General features: G+C 50.8%; 4 protein-coding genes across 4 annotated transcripts; 2 read left to right on the top strand and 2 right to left on the bottom strand.

The window, feature by feature from the left end:
* Window positions 1–10: 10 nt before the first annotated feature.
* F5J12DRAFT_803066 (DUF663-domain-containing protein) lies at window positions 11–3716 on the bottom strand. Its single transcript, XM_051744438.1, has 5 exons — window positions 3614–3716; window positions 3201–3560; window positions 2525–3149; window positions 699–2477; window positions 11–640 (listed from the first exon to the last, which is right to left on the bottom strand). The coding sequence occupies exons 1-5, from the start codon at window positions 3710–3712 to the stop codon at window positions 78–80; spliced, it is 3426 nt and encodes a 1141-aa protein (XP_051604394.1). The 5' UTR covers window positions 3713–3716; the 3' UTR covers window positions 11–77.
* Window positions 3717–3877: 161 nt separating this feature from the next.
* F5J12DRAFT_310419 (uncharacterized protein) lies at window positions 3878–7258 on the top strand. Its single transcript, XM_051738839.1, has 5 exons — window positions 3878–5105; window positions 5159–5443; window positions 5493–6678; window positions 6738–6852; window positions 6910–7258. Exons 1-5 carry the CDS (start codon window positions 3965–3967, stop codon window positions 6970–6972), a joined length of 2790 nt encoding a protein of 929 aa, XP_051604393.1. The 5' UTR covers window positions 3878–3964; the 3' UTR covers window positions 6973–7258.
* Window positions 7259–7544: 286 nt separating this feature from the next.
* Window positions 7545–8973, bottom strand: F5J12DRAFT_714061 (Alpha/Beta hydrolase protein; the record flags this gene model as incomplete). Its single annotated transcript, XM_051740869.1, has 5 exons — window positions 7545–7907; window positions 7955–8007; window positions 8062–8628; window positions 8725–8798; window positions 8855–8973. The coding sequence occupies 5 exons, from the start codon at window positions 8971–8973 to the stop codon at window positions 7545–7547; spliced, it is 1176 nt and encodes a 391-aa protein (XP_051604392.1).
* A 1958-nt stretch (window positions 8974–10931) lies between these two features.
* On the top strand, window positions 10932–13009 carry F5J12DRAFT_888619 (histidine phosphatase superfamily; the record flags this gene model as incomplete). Its single annotated transcript, XM_051747271.1, has 11 exons — window positions 10932–11063; window positions 11129–11383; window positions 11447–11456; window positions 11511–11566; window positions 11620–11748; window positions 11804–11809; window positions 11880–12027; window positions 12096–12260; window positions 12383–12552; window positions 12625–12885; window positions 12938–13009. 11 exons carry the CDS (start codon window positions 10932–10934, stop codon window positions 13007–13009), a joined length of 1404 nt encoding a protein of 467 aa, XP_051604391.1.
* Between the last annotated feature and the right edge of the window lie 131 nt (window positions 13010–13140).

The raw sequence follows: 13140 nt of genomic DNA, 5'->3' as shown, positions 1-13140 counted from the left end.
AAAGGACTGCCTACAGGAGTGACCGTGACAACGTGACATGCTACACCCAGAGTACTACGTACATACAAGGCCAGGGTCTACGTTTTTCTCTTCTTCCTCGGCCGGCCCTCCTCTGCTTCCATCTCCCGCTTGGTTTTCAGTCCAGCAACCCTCATAATATCTTTTCTCTTCTCCTTTTCCTTATCTGCCCTTTTCGCCTCCTCTTTCTCCACCTTCTTGCGGTGTGCAGCCTTCCTCTCACTCTGCTTCTCTCTCCTCCTCGCCACCTGGTCCTTCCGCAGCGCCCGAATCTGCTGCATAAGTGCAATTGCCTTCTTCTCCTCTGGCTCCATGACGACTGCACGGCGTTCCATATAAGTCTTTTTACGTTGAGGTTTCATTGCCCTTGGTTTCGAGGCGTACGGGAGGGCAGCTTGCAACTTCTTAGATACCTTGAGTGCATTGAAACGACGGGGTGCCCGCTCAATAGGTTTGTACGCCGAATTGACAGCGAGAGGCGTTTTAAGGCCTTGCTCTTTCCTCACTTCTCCCGTTAGTCGCATTCCAGACCACCGTCCCTTATCGGACAACAGTAGCGAGGTCACAGGATTGTAGAACTTGCGGGGCTGAATGGAGTACCACGCTCGCAGGAAGATGATGTCTTTAGACGCACCGTCAGCTACTTTTCAAGGGGATTCAGAAACAAAAAACAAACACACCACTCATGAGCACCTTGTCCTCAAACGTCGCTCGGAAAGCTCCATCTGGTTTGGACAATGCTTTCTTCACCTGCCCTCGAATGCCGGAGACGGTCCGAATATGAGCACCCTCGAACTTGGCAACCTCAAGAGCACTATTGAACATGTCCTTTATAAATGCCGTATTCTTGAAGATCTTAAATGGAACACCTGTAAGCTTCAGTTTCTTGACGATCTTGGTGGAACGATCGACGTCAAGCACGACACCAGTAGCCGATACCCTGAACATGGAGGTCTCGCCATCGAGGCTGTTAAAAGCACAGAAGCCAGTGTTCGGCAGAGACACTGGTCCGTAGAACGTGGCATAACAGTGCATGTGCTCAGGAGTGTACTTGAGCATGCGCATCCGAATGGAATGGTCGTCTAACGAGTAGATTGGCACCGTCTGAAAACGTCTCCAGCCAAGAGACAAGGTTAGAGGATCGTTAGTTTTCAAAGTCTTGGTAAACCATCGATGCCGTTTGATGCGGACTTGAAGGTATCCAAAGCGTTCTTCAGAGGGAAGGAGTCCTCCAACGATGATAGGGTAGTGCGGGTCAAAATGCTCTATCATTTCGCAAGGGACATTCGAGAGCTCAATACGAACGTAGGAACCTGGTCGATAGCCCTCAACCAGTGCGCGTGCTTCTGCATTAATGCCTTCGAATTCGTCACGGTTGATCTGAAGCTGACGGTTGATCTCTTCCTTTTTTTCGTCGTAAAAGTCCATCTTGGCAGCCTCCGGATCGTCGTACTGTTCATCGAATTTGCGTTTAAGCTCCGCCTTCTTGGCCGCGAGTTCTGCAGCTCGAGCGGTTTCAGCATCTTGAGGTAGCTGCTGAGAGCTCGACTCGTCAGCCTCCAGATCCTCAAAGTCACCAGCCTCCGATCCGTCCTCCTCTTCCGCAGTGACACCATCCGCAGGAGCGTGGTCACCGGTGATGAATGCAGAACGCAGAGAATCTAATGTCGACTCGTTCTCCCACTCTCGAAGACTTTCGAGCGATAGGATCTCCTTCGTTCTGTCCAGTTCATCGTCCTTCCGTTCGGATGCTCCTTTCGGGCGGAAGAAATCATCGGCGTCCGAGGGGTCCTCCTCGTGTGAACCTACGCGTTCGCCGTTGACAATTTGGCTGGGGGTGAGATTGCTCGAGTATATCGATGCCATCCAATCTTTTCTTCGCTTTCTTTGGGCATGTTCAGCAAACGCGGCCGCGGCTTTGGCGGACAAGTTCTCCTTCCACGCAGGACCTACAAGCATGTCTTCCTCTTCACCATCGCCACCATCTTCGTCTGACACATCTCCTACGTCATCCTCCAGATCCAAGGGGGGCGAATTACCCCTATTATGCCATTCTTCGTCACCCTCTCCAAGCTCGGAGTCGCTGTCGGCAAAAGCAATATCACCTCCACTTCGTTCCTTCTCTGAGGGTCCAGCGATAGGTCTCATCACCCTACGCGATGACGTACGACCCTGATCACCGCGTCCGGAGTCTGATCCAAGATCCAACTCTTCTTCTGATGTCCCTTCGGCCTTGTCTCCGTCAGAAAGGTCATCCTCTTCGGAATCATCCGTCCCCTCCTCATCCTCTTCCGTGTCATCTGCAAGACTCTCGTTGTCTTCATCATCATGGGGTTCAACCGTCAGGGGCATCGATGAGGATCCCAATAACTTTATTTGGCTACGGGAAACTGTATCCGCCAACGTAACATCGACATCTTGAAGGTTCATAACCATCTGTTCTCCCTCACCCCGTGGAACTAGAAAACGTCACGCTAAGTCCAGGCGTAGACAATTGACACCTTACCGTCGGTAGCTCCACGAGTAAAATTCCCGGGAACATTGATCCACACAGCATCTTTATCGTACATGACACCTCCGACGTCACTCATAGGTGCATGTACGAGAAGTTTCTTCTTCTCGCTGAGCTTTCGCCGCTTCTCAGAATCTGCATCAGGTAATGGACAAGGGTCCCCCAATATGTTGACAGACGTTATGGACATGTCGCCCACGCCCGGTATGTGAACTTTTGAGCTTTGTCGAAGATTGGTACCTCGAAGGTACCCATATAACGTGACGGTGCGGTCGCATTTGCCTCTCGATGCACGTATAGTTTCTCGAGGCGTAAGATCTTCAATGCGATCGGCGAGGAGGTAGGGATGGCTGTTGCGAAATATGAGAGGGCGGAACTTCATCACGCTGATGAAACGGGTAAGGTTGAGGATTTCGTTGTCAGGATATCGCCCGTTGAGGACACCAGAGAGGTAAAAGAGTTTTGCGCCCTGGTATATCTCTGTCCAAAAACGCTTCTTGATAGTTTTCTTGGTAGATTTCAGAGTAGACTGCTTCTTTATGAGATCGAGATGTGTGAGGATACCAATGACTTTTGGGAAACCGTGGGCCTGTAGGATATTGAGAAATTCGAATGCATCCTGCGGGCGAAATTAGGTTGAATGACTACATGTGAGGGCAGCCATGCGCACCATTTCGAATCCATAAGACCCATCAATCATCAGAAGAACCAGGTCGGCAACCTTGCCAATGTCAATCATTGAGTTGAGGTCATTGTTACATTCAATGAACGTCAACCGCCGTTTTTTGCCGCTAACCACTGTGATGGGGCCTTTGGCCTCCTGCGGCGTTTGCTTGGAGTATCGACGAACAAGGCTTTTGAGAAGAGTGGTCTTGCCGACTCCAGAGGGTCCTACTATGGCGACAATTACTGGCGGAGGAATGTCATCCGGAGTGCGATCAACAAGTGGGACATGGAGACGGGTTTGTTCGCGCTCGACATTTCTTCGTCCTTCTCGCTCTGCACGTCTGCCCGACTTTGGAGCAAAGGCCTAGGAAGAGCATGAGCAAGTTGGGGGGACACAGGACCACGGCATTACGCTACCTTTTCGTTGAATCCGGACTGTTTGCCTTTACCTTTTCCCTTTGTCTTTTTCTCGGCTTTGTTGCTAGGCCGATGGGTTTTGTGTATCTGACTTTCCATGACAGAGCTCAACAAAATATTAGCGGACGACCCAAGCAGCCTCGATATCACCAATAAGGAAAGTGACCCCTACACGATGTGCTTACATAACACGAAGACTGTGAACGATCACGTGACCGACGCGTAGGGACGTGCCAGCCTGGTTTTGCGAGTCCGACACCGTCGCCGCCGTGTGGCCTGTCTCGCTCCCGCTTTCTGACATTTTAACTACTCGTAGCTCGCTGTTTTTGTTTGCGTCTTCGCGATACCCTGATGTCTAGGAAGTCATCGTCCTCGCACTTTGACTTTAGTATTCCAGGCGACGAACTCGAACATCGTCGCATCCAACTCGAACACAACCTGCAAATCACCGATCTATCATTCCATCTATCATCTGTCCCAGACGAACCAACCGGTGACAATGAGTCTGTAGAATATCCAAGACATTACTCCGCACCATCCCCGTTCCCCGGGTTTGCATCATTCGAACAGCACTCCCGTGAAAACCTAGAATACGATGGCCATAGTCACCTTCACCCTTGGTCCGTGCACGACGACGACGACGGTGGTGTCAATCCTTATGGTGCAGAAACAATGTCTACTGCCGCGCATCACGCAAGCGCCGTCACGATCACCGCTGGTCTAGGGCGCAATCAACGACGGGAACCCAGTATCAGCGGTGCCGAGTATGATCCTGATCGCCCTCTTCAGGATATCATGGCTGGGATGCACACCGCCGACGCTGCTTCCCTTGCTGCTCGTTTGCGCTCTCCAAGGAGAGGTCATGATTTATCCGTTTCAGAAGAATCTGATAGGTCACAGGAGATCTCCCGCCCAAAGCTCGCCGAAACTCTGCAGCGTGTTGGATTCTCACCACGACGCCCGCGTTCACTACAGTCAAGTTTTCAGTCACCAGGTGGGGTCCAGGACACCTTGCGTCGGTATGCGGACGCCTCTCGTCGGAGTATGACACCAAAAGCAAGGAAAATCGCTGCTGTCTCCTTCGATACCACCGCGACTCCGATTCGAAGACACGTTTCTCAACCTGCAACCGTTCAGCCTCAGGTTAACGTCCAGCCTCCCACGCCATCTACCACAGCTTCCAACTTCACCAAAATGGCACGCGGACTTACAAGGGACATTCGTCATGCTCAGGACCTCTCCCAGGCTGACAATGTTGTTGACAATGAACATGCATCTCACCCGGTTTCAACTTCTCGTCAAAAGGATAACCCCTATGCGAGTGCAACAGACATGACTGGCGAACTGAACCACGTCAGTCGCGCATCCAAGAAGGCTCGAGGGCGAGTTTACCTACCTGACGTTACTGGACTGACAAACGCTGTCGTTTCTCCGGCGAAAGTCGTAATGGATCGTTATGCTGTTCGTGGACTTGGTTCCAGAGACCTTGAAGGTGGAGTATTCCATATTCACATCCGGGCATGAGAATTCCAACGACGTTGCTAGCTCGCCTTGTCACTTCCCTGAATGCGCTCCAGGTCCGACTATCGCATCTGGAGAACGAAAACAGCATTGCCAGGCGGCGTGTCAGGGAATTGGAATATGAGCTGGAGCAGTGCAAACGGGACGTGATGAGGGAACGCACACGAATTTTAGAGTCCCAGGATACTATTGATGTCAGTGCTCGGCTCCCCGGCCCCTCGACGTCGCGTGCCAAGGGTAAAGAGAGGAAAATGAAGGAGGCTGATCAATCAGCGTCCAAGTACTTTGAGGTCGTAGAGGAAAAGAAAGGTAGGTTAACCCATTCATTCCCGTGGTTTGGGACTTCACCATTTATCAGCACTCGAATCACTTATATCCACACTGAGGGCTCATCTTGCTCGTGTCACTTCCGATCTCTCCACTCAGCAGCAGTTACTAGAGGATCTCCGTCGTCTTCGCGAATCGGACGCTCTCTCCTTATCCGAGAAAACGGAGGAGATCAACCAACTCAGAATTGAAATGGAGCGACTCGCTGGAGAGCTTGAGGTTCTTCGAGGGGTCGTCGAAGAGGGCCTCAATGAGAGACGTCAGGCGAGAGAGAGCGCAGGGGAAGAAGAAGATGATGATGATGGCGTAGAGGCCACAACTGAATCGGAGCAGTCTGACGAATCCGCGACGGAACCTGCCATCGAAAGTCCCTCGCCCAATCGTATATCACGTCCGTCTACACCGGTTCCGTCTCTCCGGAGATCAGTATCCGAGACCTCTCAGCACCTTAATCGAAGTCGACCCACATCCCCTGCCTTTGCTGAGCGTTCCCGCGCGACATCGGCACTCCGGTTCGTTGACCCCGGTCAGGTCAATCCAAGATCAGCAGATTTGGAGGAGCACCACCCACGGTCTCCGGACACTTCTACTTCGTCCGGAAATGCCTCTCGAGATATGTTGGCTGCTGCATCCCATCACCCTGCAGATCGCACATCAGCCTCGGCTTCCAAACGGCGAGACTTAAGGCAACCAGTCGGGGTGGAGGATGAATTAGTGTCCGTTGTTACATCCGCTACCGAACCACCACTACAAGCTGCCAAGGGCCAACCAAACCATACCTCACAACCGCGACAAAAGGAGGGCAAATCGAAGGCTGATGACACAATACCAATTCCCCCCTTCCCCCGTATTAGTGCGGACCTGGAGCACTTATTCTTTTCCTCGCCGCGTCGTCACATTAAAGCTTGTCAAACGTGTAAGGACCCTCATTCACGATGTCATACCGAGACGGACAGACGGAAACAAAAGACCCCCGGGCGTTTTGAACATGAGAGACCAGAAAATGACGGCGGATTAGATGCAGGTGAACCTGCGGGGGGTCAACATCCTCCCACTCATGATGGTAACGCACCCGTCGAAGACGCTCCAAATATCGATGAAATTCTCGAACGCATGGATCGGAACGGTGGCGTCCTGAGACCTAGCGACGTTCCTCCTCAAACGGTGCTCGCCAGAGTCGTACGAGACCTTGAAGATGAATTCACTCACTACAAAGAGTGAGTTTCCCGCTGTGACCATTCCAGGTGTATATGTCTAATCCGACTTCATCCCACAGAATCTATCGCGAACTGGCTGAACAGTACCGGTCTATGGACTGTGCGACGCAAGCTACGAAGCGTCACATGGTTGCTGACCACCTGCGGGACGTTATCGATACTATCGAGCGCAAAGTGAGACCTGACTCTAGTCTCCTCTCTGTATGCTGATGAAGGTTGGCTTTCCAACAGGGCGATCAAATCACATCCTTGTACGGATTGTTGACCTTCAAGGATAAGCCGATTGTTAATTAGTATTCCCTTTATGACTTATTGTTTCCGTGATTTACACTACAAATCATATGGCGAGACTAGCCTTCATCTTCTCTCGTGCCGACACCGGGAAACAAAGTAATTTATGTACCTCCACAATTGGGCTCCGTCAGAATGGCACTTTCTTTCGTATGAGATATGACCCGAATAAATTATAACGCAACCCATGTTTCCCGCCCCTGCTACTGGTAACACCGCCGACCCCCATGGTGAGACCTCACCCGTATATAATTAGGTGTTCGGGGCACAGTACATAACTCAGCAACTGTCTACGGCAGACACCAGAGCGGCGAACTCTACTTACTAAATACTTGCCGCGGAGAAAGATGGGACTCCGTACGCCAACGAAGATAAAGACACGTCCGCTCACAGAACCGCACTCCCATATAAGTTACAATAAGTTACAATAGTGGCCAATCACCAGTGTGTTGATTCGTGGACTCCGCAGTAGTGATTTGTTCGTGCTTAACTTCGTGTAGACCACGACGGAACAAAAATATTATACATTTGATTTTTATTTGCCCGACTAAACCTGCCGACAGCGTGAACGGCGTTCATGCAAGGGAGAATACATGACGTATCATATCCTGTACACCCTCAATCGTCCCGGGCTCATGCCACCCAGTGAGAGCCTTTACTAATACAATTTTCTTCCCTGAGCTCTCGAACTCGTGCATAACACCGAAATTGTGTATATGGGTTCGAGTGACCAACGACTCGCGCTCCCTATCCCGCAATGTCATCTGCCCTTCGTACTCACTCCACTCCTCATTCGACCACAAGGTGACGTTGTGAGGAAGGGCGGCAAGGGGAGTTAGGTACGGCTCTAACAGGGAATCAAAGAGTGCGTCGGAATGCCAATGGGGAATGTCCCAGTCATTTTCCGAGTGGAGTATGAGCAAGGGCACTTTGACCCTCTGATCGGGAATTAGAGCACTGTTACAGACATGAAAGGCGTGCCTACCGAGATGATGGACAAGGTATTGAACTCGTGGCGAAGGGAGGACTTAAAAAGTTCTGCGTGCAACGAAGGTTAATATTGGGCACAAAGGGCTTGGCAATCAGACATACCAGCCGCACCAGGTACCATGGTCAAAGGCAGCATGACGGGGAGGAACCCGAACACGCAGTAAGTATCCACAACAGCATGCAGAGATGAGAAGGGGGATAAAAGGGCTAACCCTCTGAATTGGGTGCCATCCTCGGCCAAGGAGACTGAGAGCTTTGAGGCAACTGCTGTGCCAAGGCTGTGGCCGATGATAACGATGTCTTTTGGATTTGCGCCGTTGGTAATGAGCCAGTCCCACGCAGCACGGCTGTCGGTCATCAGACCAGTTTCGCTGGGCGTACCTTCGCTATCACCAAAACCCCGATAATCTATCGCGAGTACATTGGCGCGCACGCGAGATGAGAAACCGGAGTATTGACGAACGCGCACGTAGAAAGCGCGCGTGGCAGTGTTTCCGTGGAGGAAGAGAATGGTAGGCTGTGAAGCCAGTGCTTCATGTAGAGCATTTTCTGCCGCGTTGGGCGGCGGGGGGAAAGGCATAGACTGGTAGATGTTATCAGAGAGAATAAACCATGCACCGAGTGTATGATTATCTGGGGTAACTATCTTGATATTGGCCACCTTGCCAGCTACCCAAGAAAAAGCATCTCAGCGTCTTTCAAATCTCACCGCGTCAATGGGTCCATAACACCATCGCGGACAACGAAACAATGATTACGACTTACGTGCCATCCCGTAATTCTCGGGATTATCGTACTGTGCGAAGAGGGGGAGCTTGACAACATTCATGAATACTGCACTGAATGGGAAATTAATTTTTGAAAAGACGTAATGAAGCAGACGAGCATTACTCACTGTGACTGGATCCAAGGGATAGTCAAGAGCAGTAATAGGGCAACGTAGATGCCACCGATGACAGTGAAGTAAGTCCGAACACGTGAACGAAAGGTAGGTTTAACAACTTCGCGCGACATCTCAGCACTGAAGCCCATGCAATGACTGTACAAGTAAGTGTAGGAGGGTCCCCTCCTCGTCCAGATCTTGCACGTACCATTAAGTAGAGTAGAGGCTGTTTACCGTTATTTGTATGAATGGTGAATGCAGGAGATTCCCTGAGATCCCCTTGCACTTTGTTGTCGTGTGACCCTCAATGTGAGAGACGCCAGTAGTCTAAATCGGCTGCAGGTGTCTAATTTCAGGTCAGTCGCTGTTCCTGCTGTAGCTGGTCGGAAAACGAGTCCGATGCAGCATGTCGCTGGCGCGATGATGCTCCAAGGGTTGTCAGATTCGGAAGTTGTGGGCATCACGCCGCACAATCAACGAAGGTACCTTCCTGTGGGGTTCCGAGTCTCACCCATACCTATATCACTTGGTTGGTCTCCCCTGTTACTTGGTGCTTTGAGCCTTTGGAAGAGCCGAAGAGGTAGCCGACCCAGTACGCCACAAGCTTGAACAACTTTGTCACTGCTTAGTAAGAATAGAGTTAGACGCATGGTTTCAGCCTCATGAGTCCGGATTACTGGATCCACTGACAGCGTACGACTGCAAGTATTTGACGGGTTTCTCAGAGTCTTGCTGCGAGGTAAAGGGCCATCCCGATCGAGTGCCACCCTACCATGACCCTGGAAAGATTTTAGACTATACCGAAGTGTGGCGCCCTTCCATGCATGGCTCCAATCTAGACTCTAAGGACGAGATTGGCAAAACCAACATCAGAATTCGTGAATTCCGATAACAAGTGGCGATAAGCGATGAAATGGTGTGGGGCTTTGGGGGAAAGCCCTGAATAGCTGGAGATGGTGTCTGGGTTGTAGTCCACCAATAGCCACATAAGCTCACCCAAAGCTCAGACCTGCAAAGCTCGTTTGTCCGAACAGTCCGACGATGCCCAGCCCATGGGAGTTTGGTGCATTCCTGATTCCTGGTCCTTTCGGACTCTGCAAGCACATGTTTATCATGTTGAACTACTTACTGACAAAAGCTTCCGAAAGCAAGGGTAAGGTGGCAGGGTGGCAGGAGGCTAATAGCACGCAATATGTTTGGATGTGTTTGTCATCGGAGAGTATCAATGCCTGGCAAATTAGAGTCCTTTAGACCATCTACTGGGCACCGCATGATGTACATTTTACGGGATAACCGGACTTCCGGACTTAATATTATCTTGCTTGGAAGGTTCCTGCTGGTTTCGACCGCGCCCACAAATGCCGTGGGACCACAAAAGGTCACACATACGGCTACACTTCCCCGTCTACTCCAACATCGCTCGCCTGCTCGACCCTCCCCGAACTCACATCCGGACAGTGGATTCAACGCCAACGGCATGCGGCACATTTTCGTCGACAATCACGGCGACCGTCTGAACATATAATGGATGTTGACGGGTTGTATGGTAGGTGGCGCTTGCTGGGTGACAGGTTGGTGTGACGCATGGGCAGGTTGTAACTACAGTCCGTGTCAACAAATGATGCTAAGTAGCACTTTATATTTCCGTCCTGGCCATTGACCCTGTAGTCGTGCTACCAGCTTATGTACCTTCCCTCCTACGTTGTCTCGTGTACACCTTGCGCAACACCTCCACTTCAAGCAAAGTAGGCCGCCGCGGTGAGCAGAAGCCTCCCGAGTCGAGTAGCAATTCCACTACCCACGTCAACCGCGTCTGGCACCAAGCTCCAAAGAGTAGCCATCATTCTGTGGTCGGGTTTGATCGGACATCTCGACAGGCAATACGGTTGTTCCCTATTATGTAGTCTATCTAATAGCTGGATATCTTATCACGGCTCTCTGTGACAGAGCCGTCTCCAGGTCCAGGTACGCAAGATAAGTTATCGGCCATTCCTTTGGCATTTATAAGCACTTAGGGGCGCTTGCGAGAGGAGGCAACGCTGCGCCCTTGGAGTCAGATAGCCTTTGCTTCGTCCTAACCATACCGGTGATGTCCAGCTCATCCGACAGTAGCCTCCCTGTAGGCGTGGTGCTTCTGGTCCGCCATGGAGATCGCATGGGGTTCTATCAGGATCCCGAAACCTACACAGCAAGTGCCACGCAGATCACACCATTAGGGAACGTATGTTCCCGCTCATTCACCGAAATAAGGGTTGTTAGCGCTAACCCCACGTACCCCGTGATCAGCAACAAGAGTATCAGTTAGGAACTTACTTGAGATCCGTGTACCTAAACGAGTCTTCGCCGTCGTACATTCAGGGACTGGGTACCGGATTGTTCAATCAGTCCCAAGTTTTTGTGCAGGCAGACATCGGCGACGAAGGATATGTTATATATGATTCCTGTGTTTCATTAACCCAGGGTCTATGGCCTACGACAACGAGCAACAACATCACTCTTGCAAATGGGACTACCATCATGGCGCCCCTAAACGGTTATCAAGTAAGTTACAGCCTAGTGTCCATCCGTAAACTGTGCTCATGCATGCGTTTCGCCTCGACATAGTACGTTCCAAGTACGTGACTCAATCACAGCAGGAATAGCCGGCTTACAGGAATTGCTACTTCAGTTGATGGCATCGATCCCACTGAAAACATGTCCCTCGAAGGATTTGATAATTGCAACGTTTGCTTGTTCTATCATCTGCAGAGAAACACAAGCGCTTACTTGTAGTCTAGACGTTCAGTGCCCACACAACTGCATTCTATGATTCTCCTGAGTTCCAGGAGATGGAATCGCAGAGTGCGGCTTTCCTGCAACTTCTACCTCCGTACCTGGGCGACCGAGCCGCGACGCTGCAAAACATGGTAGGATACCACAACTTTCTCTGGTTATTTTAAAGCTAATGAGATATTGAAAAAGTGGAATGTACCTCAATTTTGATCTTTCGCACCAAGATTGTCTAATTTGGCCCCCTATATTCCTGCGATTTTACCAGGTATTCGACTATATGAACGTCAATTACATACACAACGCAACGTTTGCTGCCTCCCTTCCTCCGACTTTCCTTCCTCAAGCACGTGCGTTGGCCAATTGGCACGAGTATAACGTCTTCAGCGACGCGAGCCTCAGTGGCATCGGAAACAGTGTGTCAAGGACCCCTTTAATTCCCCTCGTATTTTGCTTGATGTTGGATCATTTTGGTGTGGTGCAGTTGCTGGTCGAACAATCATCCCAACCATTTTTGAAGCGTTCGATGCCATCCTCGATCCTGTCAACCCTGCTAAACTCTATGTTACTGCTATATCCTACAAGCCCTTTTTATCACTCTTCAATATGACGGGTGTGGCAGCTGCAAATCCAGAACTCGCTGGAATAGGTACGCCGATTCTGTCTTACCCCAGCCATCAGCTCGCACGAGCGTGTTTCCGAGAATGGGCAAGGGGGTGAAAATTTGGATTAAGTACTGACGGTGACAATGGCCTTCCATTGCGCCCTCAGTGGATTACGCTTCGGCTGTTGCGCTTGAGGTTCGACTGCCAAATGGCGATGCTACCGAAGCCACTATCCGCTTCAACTTCAAGAATGGTTCAGATCCCCAGTTCACCACATACAACTGGATGGGCGCCACCGGAGACATCAAAGTGACGTCGTTCTATGATGCGTTATCAGTACGTGCGATGAAGGCCGTTGTTTTTTGTCATCCTTTCTCACTAACGCATCGCCCTTCTATTTCCGAGTAGAGTTCGGTAGTGAACGGGACGGCGGATTGGTGCAATGTATGCCAGAACACCCAGGTTAGCAGTTGCGCTGCGCTCAATCTCGCTGCGCAACAAGCGAGGGCGGCGGCCTTATCACCCTTAAGTCCAGTTGGTGCTGGGTTCCTTGGCGCAGGAATGACGATCGTCCTGTTTGCCGTCGCGTTAAGCTCACTGCTATTCTTTGGGTTGCTGAAGTTCAAACGCCCCCTGTTCAAAGGGCGGAAGCATAGGGAAGAGGATCAAGTGGGTTATTGACAACGTCTACAGTTTTTTTGACTGATGCCCATTGCGACAGGTTGAACTAAGCAAAACACAAGCGTACGCCGATAGCGTAAATCCGCCATCGAGCGTAAGTCGTGGGCAGTGATGGGACAAATCCTTACGGAGATTCGATGAGAGAGCTCGGCGTGTCATTCTTTTTTTCATTGGAAGGGGCACAATATTAGCTCCGCGTATTATCGGTTTTCCAAGATCAATGCCGAGTGGATGAGAAGTTGT

The sequence above is a fragment of the Pisolithus orientalis genome, assembly GCF_024613125.1.
Source record: "Pisolithus orientalis strain OTSU chromosome Unknown F5J12scaffold_3, whole genome shotgun sequence".
Classification (NCBI taxonomy): Eukaryota; Fungi; Basidiomycota; class Agaricomycetes; order Boletales; family Pisolithaceae; genus Pisolithus; species Pisolithus orientalis.
This window is presented reverse-complemented; position numbering and strand designations above follow the sequence as displayed.